Source organism: Oncorhynchus mykiss, chromosome 22, assembly GCF_013265735.2.
Source record: "Oncorhynchus mykiss isolate Arlee chromosome 22, USDA_OmykA_1.1, whole genome shotgun sequence".
Taxonomy (NCBI): domain Eukaryota; kingdom Metazoa; phylum Chordata; class Actinopteri; order Salmoniformes; family Salmonidae; genus Oncorhynchus; species Oncorhynchus mykiss.
In genome coordinates this window covers 9,125,781-9,137,759 of record NC_048586.1, presented here as the reverse complement: position 1 = coordinate 9,137,759, position 11,979 = coordinate 9,125,781, and the positions used below count along the sequence as shown (strand labels likewise).

Genomic DNA, 11,979 nt, shown 5'->3' with positions numbered 1-11,979 from the left:
ACTTTTATATAAGAGGAGAGAATGTGAAGGAAATGTTTGTTTGTGCTTTTCTAATAACCTATTTGACTGGGTTCATACAAGTGACTGTATAAGCAATTTGTCAGTATGCCCAGAACATTGTTTTGAGAACCGAAAAGGATATATCAGTTTCAAGGTCTCAGCTTGGAGAGAAGAAGCCTCATGAGGTATTGGTCGGTCACATGCATGAACCAAACGTCAATGATGAATTCAAATATTTAATAATGTAAATCATGCAAATATAACTTGTCCCCAAAAGCAGTATATAAGAGAACTAACAGGACTTCTCTGACAGAGCTCCTGACAGACGTGTACTACTTGGTGCATTATGTTTGTTGGAACCTTTCCAGCTTGCTGATAATAAAGTATGATAATTTAAGTTTGACTTGGAGTCCCTGGTGGTAATTTCCACAACACTCCTTATGGAATTGTCATGTTTGGCTTGACAATGACAATGGAGTAGGCAAAGCCACAAACAGATCTGGGACTAGGCTAATATATCCTTCAATGACAGCCTATGATGTCATCATCTCCACATAGGGAAACTCTTTGTCTGGACCTACAGGGAGAACAGAGCAACAGGTGAGGTGACAAGTCTATAACTTCTTAGATATCTAGATCTACAAAAACACAGTAGAATCCGTCATTATATTCATGTCAGAAGACTGAGAAAGGATACTTAGTAAAGTTACTGTACACACTTCAGGGGGAATCTTTACTTCCACTTACAGTACCAGTCAAAAGTTTGGACATTCATGGGTTTTTCTTTATTTTGTACTGTTTTCTATATTGTAGAATAATAGTGAAGACATCAACACTATGAAATAACACATACGGAAATCATGTTGTAACCAAAAAAAGTGTTAAACAAATCAAAATATATTTTATATTTGAGTTTCTTCAAAGTAGTCACCCTTTGCCTTTGACAGCTTTGCACACTTTTGGCAATCTCTCAACCAGCTTCATGAGGTAGTCACATGGGATGCATTTCAATTAACAGGTGTGCCTTGTTAAAAGGTCATTTGTAGAATTTATTTCCTTAATGCATTTGAGGCAATCAGTTGGGTTTTGACATGGTAGGGGGGGTATAAAGAAGATAGCCCTATTTGGTAAAATACCCAAGTCCATATTATGGCAAGAATAGGTCAAATAAGCAAAGAGAAACGACAGTCCATCATTACTTTAAGACATGAAGGTCAGTCAATCTGGAAACTGTAAAGGACTTTGAGTTTCTTCAAGTGCAGTCACAAAAACCATCAAGCACTATGATGAAACAGGCTCTCATGAGGACTGCTACAGTAAAGGAAGACCCAGAGTTACCTCTGCTGCAGAGGATACGTTTGTTAGAGTTAACTGCACCTCATATTGCAGCCCAAAGAAATGCTTCACAGAATTCAAGTAACAGACACATCTCAACATCAACTATTCAGAGACTGTGTGAATCAGGCCTTCATGGTCGAATTTCTGCAAAGAAACCACTACTAAAGGACACCAATAATAAGAAGAGACTTGCTTGGGCCAAGAAACACGAGCAATTGACATTAGACTGGTGGAAATCTGTCCTTTGATCTGATGAGTGTATATTTGAGATTGTTGGTTCCAACCACAGTGTCTTTGAGACGCAGAGTGGACGGAACGGATGATGAACGGATGACCTCCGCATGTGTGGTTCCCACTGTGAAGCATGGCGGAGGAGGTGTGATGGTGTGGGGGTGACACTATCAGTGTTTTATTTAGAATTCAAGGCACACTTAACCCGCATGGCTACCACAGCAAAACGCCATCTCATCTGAGGGATTAGTGGGACTATAATTTGTTTTTTCAACAGGACAATGACCCAACACACCTCAAGGCTGTGTAAGGGCTATTTGACCAAGAAGGAGAGTGATGAGTGCTGCATCAGATGACCTGGCCTCCACAACCACTGACCTCAACCCAATTGAGATGGTTTGGGATGCGTTGGACCGCAGAGCAACGGAAAAGCAGCCAACAAGTGCTCATCAAATTTGGGAACACCTTTAAGAAGGTTGGAAAAGCATTCCAGGTAAAGCTGGTTGAGAATGGCAAGAGTGTGCGAAGCTGTTATCAAGGAAAAGGGTGGCTACTTTGAAGAATCTCAAATGTATTTTGATTTGTTCAACACTTTTTTGGTTACTACATGATTCCATATGTGTTATTTCATAGTTTTGATGTCTCACTATTATTATAAAATTTAGAAAATAGTAAAAAAAAAAAATTAAAAACCCTTGAATGAGTAGATGTTTCCAAACTTTTGACTGGTACGATAAGTTGAATTTTCACTTAGTCATGCATTACTGTCAATGGGAAACTAAGTGAAAAGTTGAGGTAAACAAACAGGCCCCATGGTTTAACAACACCCCCCACTCCACCCAATTTTCCAGTTACTCACTAATATGTATAAAAGGGGTAAACCTGCAAATAAGTGGTAAATAAGGGGCTGTTTGAAAGGGGGTCATTCTTTACAGGTAACATACCACATCTTCTGTCTGAAATGGGTATAAGTGAACATTTGAGGTAGTGGTAATTACAATTCACCCCTAAAAGATAGAGGATACTTGCCATGCAGTTTCCTGTTTCCTCTGTGCTGCTGATTCTCCATTGGATGGTAACAGTCATGTGACGTCTCCAGACGGGGTTCCGGTGTAGAAGGATGATTCCAGACACCGTCTCTCCACCGAGCAGCGAGATCGGCCCGTCCAGCATGAACAGAGTCTGCTTCCAGTGGGTTGGCCTGATGGAGGGTAGAGGGAGGAGCTGATATTGCATTGGCTGTACTGATTGTGAAAGCTGCTAGGGCCCAATGTCTACCTCCCCTACTTACTCAGAGTAGGGCCCAGTGTCTAACTCCAATGTGGTTTTGTCTCTCTCCAGGCTCTGGAACTGAACTCTGAACCAGGAAGTGAACCCGTGGAACGTCCCGGCCTTTTCCACGATGAAGGTAAACTGGCCCCTCAGCTTCTAGACAGGGAACTCGTTGACTTACATGTTTGTGTGTGTGAATTACATGTTATTATATTGTTTTACACCATGGCATTGTTGAATACTCCTTTCTGATTGGCTTGAAGGGCATTCTAGAGTGCGTTATTTTCCTATAGCACACAGTATATTTGCACGGTAGAATTCAATGGCTATAGTTCATTTTTACATGTTTTGTTTGAGCTGCTTTTGACAGAAAAAGTCTAATTGAAAACAGTATTGGTATTGTTGAATTCTATTTTCATAACAGCAAGCTAGGTCTGATGGTTTGGTTAGCTAAACTAGCAAGTCTGTTTGTTTGGTTACAACGGCAACTACTGTAGCCATCTAGTAAACTTGCTAGCTAGTTCAGTGGATGTTGAACACATTATCCTGTCAACTTAACACATTTCTAGTGGCAAATGTATTAAATTATAGCCATGGTATAAAAAGGATAATCAACTCGTGGCTCCATACGTTCTCTGGAAAATAGTGGAAGTTCAGTTCCACTCTGCTAGTGAGTCGTGGAACACACCTTCCACTTCGTTCATTATTTTCCAGAGAATGCTTAGCCCCTTGTTGATTATCCCTTACATTTACACTCTGTATATAATCCATTACCAGATCTGTGAGAACCAGACGTACTGTACCTCTAGATCTGTAACATGCAGCGTGAGCATGTCCAGAGTGATGACATCACAGGGGGTGGCCAGGCAGTCTTCAGGCTGGAGGAGGTGGCTGAACCTGGGCCTGGAGAAGAACTCTGACTGGGCCAGGGATCTGGAGGGTGGCGGCAGTCACATTAACTAGCCACTCAATATTGTTCAATGACAGACTTACCCGATTGGTTTGGTTGTTTAATTTGCACTGTAAAGACTGGAGCATAGCTGACACAGCAATTGTAAGTTTGTTGTTTGACTTTACCATAGATGTTACGCTTACCACTTCACACCAAACTACACCCTCGCCACCGAGAGACAGCTTGCCAGAAACAGATTAAGCCTAGTCCTGGACTAAAAAGCAAGTGCTTCTTAATTCAGGATTTGTATAGGCTTCATCTATATCTGGGAAACTGACCCCAAAAGTATGTAGTTAAAACTTACTGTCCATAGTGTTGTCCCTACTGTAGTTGCATCACTGTGACATCACACCTGACAGACTCATAGACTTTCAGTCTCACTACTGAAACCCTCCACATTGGAAATAAACAAACAGTTACATACACTCCTGGTTTACACTTGACAAACACCTCAGGACAACTCATGTCATTTAAAATAAATGACAAAACAGGCAAAAGCATCATGAAAAACAAACTAAGAATACTTATATAACAACTACAGCTCAATTAACTGATCACATCAGGGATTACATTTAGAGAACTCAAATGGACATGGTCAGTCAGACCCATAGAAATAGAATCATCATAATACAATAATAATGAAATAAAATCACCATGGTCAGAGGCTCCAGGTCTGTTCTAGTGATTCTATTTCTATGGTGCGACCACTGGGGCTGATCCCCAGCTTTGGATCTTACTGGAGGGCAGTGAAGTCCAGTCCGTAGGGCTGCTCCCAGAAGCCCATCCTCTCTGTGTAGTAGTCCAGGGCCTGACAGGGGACCAGGCAGAGAGAGGCCCCAGAGGGCCACATCATCCCCCCCTCTCTCAGCCAGCGGTCCCGCGCCTGCAACACTGACTCTACCATGAACTCAAACTAGAGGAGAAGAGAGACAGTTCTTATTTAAACACCTGAGGCAGAACAGGGTCGTATTCACTAGGAAGCAAATGGGCCAAAACAGGGAGGGACTACCTGAATTTATCCAAAAAGAAATGCTTGTTTTCATTTTCCATTGCAAAATGCTTTGCTATGGTGGAGATCAGGAGATGAGAAGCAAGAAGGTTCTCAATCACAGAAGTCTTTATGAAACAATGGTGTTAGTGGATTCAGAGGTTAAAACTAGCGTTGGGCTAGTAACCGGAAGGTTGCAAGTTCAAATCCCTGAGCTGACAAGGTACAAGTCTGTCGTTCTGCCCCTGAACAGGCAGTTAACCCACTGTTCCTAGGCCATCATTGAAAATAAGAATTTGTTCTTAACTGACTTGCCTAGTCAAATAAAAATAAAAAGTCCTAGCAGCATACAGTTCCCTACCAGCAGACAGTTGCCCATCCACTCTGAGATCAGGATGTCTACTGTGCCTGGTAGCTCCAGCTCCTCAGCCCGACCCTGGAAGACTGTCACAACCTCCTCACAGCCGTTCTGCCTCACCAGGGTCTCAGTGTGTTCTGCTATGGAGCTGGCCTCCACTGCATACACCTACAGAACAACACAGGACTTAACACACTTACAGGAGTTTCATACACCTACAGCACAAATGCATGGTGTTTGAATGTAAATTGTTCACTAGATGGAGATATAGGCATTGTAATATAAAGGCTCAAAATAAAAGTTGACTGCTATTTGGCACTAAACATTTATTTAATAAAATATCTTAGACTTTTATCTGCGATATGAATTGTTACTGATTATAATTATATATTATCTTGATATCCTTACAGCTTTGGGCTGGGCCAGGCGGGCACAGAAGAGGCTGATGACTCCGGTGCCACAGCCCAGGTCCATAACCACCTTGCCCCTAAGGGGGGCGCTGTTGGTCAGAATCACCTGGCGGTACGTCTCCGTCCTCGCTCGGTCACTCAGCATCTCCAGTTGAAGCCTCTGGGTCAGCAGAAACGCAGACAACAATATTAACACATGTTGCATAGGTCACCTCCCAAATGGCACCCGTTTCCCTATATAGTGCACTATAGGGAATAGGGTGCCATTTGGGACACATCTGGGCCCTGGTCAAAAGTAGTAAGATATATATTTAAAAGAATGCCATTTTGGATGCATGTGTAGAAATGAATGTATTGTTAATTAGGAAGAGAGAGAGACAAGAAGCCAAACCAGTGTTCCATAGCTGCCAAAGTACTCTTCATCCTGCCAGGGGTCCTCTGAGGTTTCCTCTGAGGTGTCCTCCTCCACACCTTGTTTTAGGTAACTGTCCTCCACATCTTGTTTCAGGTAACTAGATGGAACGTAGCCACAGAGGCCTCCTAACTCCGCCCACCACCAGTCAGCTGACGTCTTGGTGTGGACCAGTAACCTGTCTCCAGCTCTGAAACTCAGCTGTGGTCAGAGGGTGTTAGGGTTAAGGTCAGATGGGGTCAGAGATAGACATACACACATAGACAAACAGCTGGGGTCGGAGACAGCCTCCCACTCCTCTTTCTATTCTGGTTAGAGCCAGTTTGTGCTGTTCTGTGAAGGGAGTAGTACACAGCATTGCACGAGATCTTCAGTTTCTTGGCAATTTCTCTCATGGAATAGCCTTCATTTCTCAGAACAAGAATAGACTGACGAGTTTCAGAAGGAAGTCTTTGTTTCTGGCCATTTTGAGCCTGTAATCTAACCTACAAATTCTGATGCTCTAGATACTCAACTAGTCTAAAGAAGGCCACTTGTATTGCTTCTTTAATCAGAACAACAGTTTTCAGCTGTGCTAACATAATTGCAAAAGGGTTTTCTATGATAAACTTGGATTAGATAACACAATGTGCCATTGGAACACAGGAGTGGTTGCTGTTAATGGGCCTCTGTACACCTATGTAGATATTCCATTAGAAATCTGCAGTTTCCAGCTACAATAGTAATTTACAACATTAACAATGTCTACACTGTATTTGTTTACACTGTATTACACTGTATCTAAGTGACCCCAAACTTTTGAATGATAGTGTGTGTGCATACAGTCGTAAGAAAAAGTATGTGAACCCTTTGGAATTACCTGGATTTCTGCATATATTGGTCATAAAATTTGATATGATTTTCAACTAAATCACAACAGACAAACACAGTCTTCTTAAACTAATAACGCACAAATGATTGTATTTTTGTCTATATTGAATACATCATTTAAACATTCACAGTGTAGGTTGGAAAAAGTATGTGAACCCCTAGGCTAATGACTTCTCCAAAAGCTAATTGGAGTCAGGAGTCAACTAACCTGGAGTCCAATCAATGAGACGAGATTGGAGATGTTGGTTAGAGCTGCCCTGCCCTATAAAAACACTCACAAAAATTTGAGTTTGCTATTCACAAGAAGCATTTCCTGTTGTGAACCATGCCTCAAACAAAATACATCTCAGAAGACCTAAGTTTAAGAATTGTTGGCTTGCATAAAGCTGGAAAGAGTTACAAAAGTATCTCTAAAAGCCTTGATATTCATCAGTCCACGGTAAGACAAATTGTCTATAAATGGTTCAGCACTGTTGCTACTCTCCCTAGGAGTGGCCGTCCTGAAAAGATGACTGCAAGAGCACAGAATGCTCAATGAGGTTAAGAAGAATCCAGGAGTGTCAGCTAAAGACTAACAGAAATCTCTGGAACATGCAAACATCTCTGTTGACGAGTCTAAGATACATAAAACACTAAACAAGAATGGTGTTCATTGCAGGACACTACGGAAGAAGCCACTGCTGTGCCAAAAAAAACATTGCTGCACGTTTGAAGTTAACAAAAGAGCACCTGGATATTCAACAGCGCTACTGGCAAAATATCCTGTGGACAGATTAAACTAAAGTTGAGTTGTTTGGAAGGAACACACAACACTGTGTGTAGAAAAAAGGCACAGCACACCAACATGATAACCTCATCCCAACTGTAAACTAAGGTGGAGGGAGCATCATGGTTTGGGGTTGCTTTGCTACCTCAGGGCCTGGACAGCATGCTATCATCGACAGATAAATGAATTCCTATGTTTATCAAGACATTTTGCAGGAGAATGTTAGGCTATCTGTCCGCCAATTGAAGCTCAACAAAAGTTGGGTGATGCAACAGGACAACGACCCAAAACACAGAAGTAAATCAACAAAATAATGGCTTCAACAGAAGAAAATACACCATCCTGGGGTAGCCTAGTCAGAGTCCTGACCTCAACCCGATTGAGATGCTGTGGCATGACCTCAAGAGACCTGTTCACACCAGTCATCCCAAGAATATTGTTGAACTGAAACAGTTTTGTATAGAGGAATGGTCAAAAATTCCTCCTGACCGTTGTGCAGGTCTGATCCGCAACTACAGAAAACGTTTGGTCGAGGTGATTGCTGCCAAAGGAGGGTGAACCAGTTATTAAATCCAAGGGTTCACCCTGCACTGTGAATGTTTACATGCGTTCAATAAATACATGAAAATGTACAATTGTTTGTGTGTTATTAGTTCAAGTAGACTGTTTGTCTATTGTTGTGACCTAGATGAAGATCAGATCAAATTTTATGACTAATTTATGCAGAAATCCAGGTAATTCCAAAGGGTTCACAAACTTTTTCTTGCCACTGTACATACTGTTGTTGGATTTGGGGTAAACTTTGAACATTGTTATAAGCATAGTATATAAAGGAGTGGAAGATACTTTTTTTGTCAGAGGTTAATGGTTCTCTGTGGAAAGAAAGATGGCTTTGGACTGTGTTGGGTGGATGGGAGGAGGTCACAGGACTGCTATAAGGGAAGCGGATAGACATCTGTGGATTAGGCGAAGGAGGGGTTGAGGTCAGATCCCCTGAAGGGAGAAATTATGGTTTATTATCCGATTACCAACTTCCTGTCGAACCATAAGATGTAAGGATTGGAGAGAAGGAGGAGTGCCTAAAGTGGAGTATATACACTTGTAGTGGTGGAAACATGTCTTTGTCTGAATTAAGGCTGTATCGACCCTTTGGGAAGAACTAAACTTGGTTAAGATTCTCTAGTATCCATGAGTTATTTACTCTGAAAAATGAGAACTTAACACTGTATACACATATAGATAAACATACAGTATAGACGTACATACAATGTCTGAGGGGACTTCTCAGGCATTCAAGTGTATTTAGTATGGTCATTTAAAGCCACACCATTAAAGAGTGGACCATCTACAAAATGTAAAAACAATGGAGCAAATGCATCCCATTTATACTGAACAAAAATATAAAGGCAACAATTTCAAAGATTTTACTGAGTTACAGTTCATAAAAGGAAATTAGTCGATTTAAATAAATTCATTAGGCCCTAATCTATTTCAAATGATTGTGCAGGGCCACAGCCATGGGAGGGCATAGGCCCACACACTGGGTAGCCAATCAGAATGAGTTAGTCAGCAATAAAAGGGCCATATTACAGACAGAAATACTCCTCAGCTTCATCAGCTGTCAGGGTGGCTGGTCTCAGACGAGTCAGGTGTAGAGGTCTGTGGCTGGCGTGGTTACACGTAGTCTGCAGTTGTGAGGCCGGTTGGACGTACTGCCAAATTCTCTAAAACAACGTTGGAGGCAGCTTATGGTAGAGAAATGAACATTTGATTCTCTGGTAACAGCTTTGGTGGACATTCCTGCAGTCAGCATGCTAATTGCACACCCCCTCAAAACTTGAGAAATCTGTGGTATTGTGTTGTGTGACAAAACTGCACATTTTAGCGTGGCCTTTTACTACCCTCAGCAAAACGTACAACTGTGGAATAATCATGCTGTTTAATCAGATTCTTGATAAACCACACCTGTCAGGTGGATGGATTATTTTGGCAAAAGACAAATGCTCACTAACAGGGATGTTAACATATTTGTGCATAACATTTGAGAGTAATACGCTTTTTGTGCAAACTGAACATTTCTGGGATCTTTTATATCAGCTCATGAAACATGGGACCAACACTTTACATGTTGCGTTTATATTTTTCTTCAGTATACATTGTCACATGCCTACTTGATTTCTATGATACATCTAGTTCTCACGGAATGACTTTACACAAGAGCAAGATAATTTTTTGTGTTTCTTACTTTTTTATTTTCTACGGGATGTGTCTTAAAGTTAACTATTCTACTACACTACTTTATAAAATCGATAATAAAGTTTATCTCCAGACAGTCACCCACCTGGTCGCTGCCGCAGCTCGTGAAATCAGACAGTCCTATAAACTCCTCTGGTGGATTGGTGTAATCTTCATCCTCCTGATGCATCCTGATCGAATCATCAACTTTCTTAAACATCAAAACTTCAGGCTGGAGGTTGTGTCCACAAACTTCTAATAACTTAGCTATAGTCAGTCATTAATTTAATTTGCTAGTCTCGGGCAGAGATATACTGGTATTGCGATCTAAAGGTAATAAAAAGTAGCACGATATTTCATATTTTTATGTTAACTTAGTGTAGCCTACAGCCAGCTGTGTTTATTTCCGGTTCCAGGATTTCATGTCTACGTATGTGTCCGTTGGAAACATGGGAGGGACCTACCTGAATTTGTCCAATTGAAACTTCCGTGGAATCTCTTCCTTCGCACACTGACGTCACGTACAGATGCGTGCGACTCTTGTCAGTAACAGCCATCGACACCTGCTCAAATTCGACATAGCCCAGATTTACGTTTTTATTACTTCTGAAGGAAACATTTTTGGGGTGGGGTGGGTTCTCATACGCTTACAATGATGTTTTGATTCTTGCTTGAACAGTCGCTAATATTATGTCTGGTTGTGATCTTTGCAAAATAACTATTTTGGATGCAGCAGTTGTTAGCTAGAATGCTAAAGTTAATTGATAAATAGGCTGTAGCAAAAGCTAGCCAAATAGCCATTTTACTGGTTATAAGTTCAAGTGTTTTTAAGTAAAATAAATAAAGTTGATTTGCGATGATGACAAACATTATATGAAGTAAAAAATAAATATTATATAAAAAAGGAAATGAATACCAGCCTTAAATTAAATTAGAATCCAAAAGTGTCACAGCGGCCTAAAGTACTGCATTGCAGTGCTTGAGTCGTCACTACAGACTCCGGTTCGATCCCAGACTGAGTTACAGCCAGTTGTGACCCGGAAGACCCATGAGGCAGCACACAATTGTCCGTGTTAGGGGAGGGTTTGGCTGGCCTGGATTTCCTTGTCCCTAGGGACTCCTTGTGTCGGACCGAGCACCTGCAAGCTGATTTTGGTCGCTAGTTGGACGGTGTTTCCTCCGACACATTGGTGCGGCTGGCCTCCGGGTTAAGCGAGGAGTGTGTCAAGAAGCAGTATGGCTTGTCAGGGTCGTGTTTCGTAGGATGGCTCTCGACCTTTGCCTCTCCCAAGTCCGTGGGGGAGTTGCAGCGATGGGACTTAACTACCAATTGGGGAGAAAAAGGGGTAAAAAAAATAAATAATCCAAAATAGTGTGAAATGCACTCATAACATGTAAATAGTCTCTTTTTTTGCTTCTATAAGAACTCCCCTTTGTTCTGCCACCAACTTCAGTGCAATGCCCTCACGAGGCAATATTTGCAAACACAGAAAGGGGTATTTGGTTCTTAAATGGTAAAAGGTTTCCGTAATGAATAGGGGTCCCAATACGTTTTGTTATTGGAAATCGGAAATTAATTTGTTTTCTAATTTATTGGGTCACAATTTGACATGAAATAACAGAAAACAAATAACATTAAAATCTATTAAATGTTTAGATTTTTGTTTTTTCATAACCAGAAGTACACGCCCCCTCGTGGAATATACAAAGAGTTTAGGTGGTATGTTTACAACCTAGGTTGGCAGCAAAAAGAAAGGATTAGACTGTGTGAGTGTGACAGGAAGATACAAATACTAATGTTAGCTAAAATGCAGAATAACAACTGAACAAAGATGGCTTGCAATAGGTGGCTAACTAGCACTAGCTGGCTACTGACTACCTAGCAGGCCAGAGCTACCTGCTGCAAAAAGGTCAGATTTCTCTTACTTTCTGTAGCTAACTTAGCTATACTGAACAAAAATATAAATGCGTGCTCGTCGTCCTCACCAGGGTTGTAACTGACTTCAGTGGGCAAATGCTCTCCTTTGATGGCCACTGGCACGCTGTAGGAGTGTGCTTTTCACGGATGTATGCCGTCGTGTGGGCGAATAGTTTGCTGATGTCAACGTTGTGAACAGAGTGCCCCATGGTGGTGGTGGGGTTATGGA

At 41.5% G+C, this 11,979-nt stretch overlaps 1 protein-coding gene across 5 annotated transcripts; it reads right to left on the bottom strand.

The window, feature by feature from the left end:
- Window positions 1-220: 220 nt before the first annotated feature.
- On the bottom strand, window positions 221-10,391 carry prmt2 (protein arginine methyltransferase 2). Of its 5 annotated transcripts, none has more exons than XM_021578849.2 (9): window positions 9,939-10,267; window positions 5,941-6,162; window positions 5,548-5,709; window positions 5,143-5,307; window positions 4,531-4,706; window positions 3,645-3,774; window positions 2,861-2,997; window positions 2,599-2,770; window positions 221-577 (listed from the first exon to the last, which is right to left on the bottom strand). In XM_021578849.2, the coding sequence occupies exons 1-9, from the start codon at window positions 10,050-10,052 to the stop codon at window positions 545-547; spliced, it is 1,311 nt and encodes a 436-aa protein (XP_021434524.1). In that variant the 5' UTR covers window positions 10,053-10,267; the 3' UTR covers window positions 221-544. The 5 variants fall into 5 exon arrangements, with proteins under 5 accessions (XP_021434524.1, XP_036814549.1, XP_021434523.1 ...); XM_036958653.1 differs by lacking the exon at window positions 221-577 and adding an exon at window positions 10,297-10,391 and having other exon boundaries at window positions 2,190-2,770; window positions 9,939-10,023; XM_036958654.1 differs by lacking the exon at window positions 221-577 and adding an exon at window positions 8,444-8,590 and having other exon boundaries at window positions 2,189-2,770; window positions 5,548-6,162.
- Window positions 10,392-11,979: the final 1,588 nt, after the last annotated feature.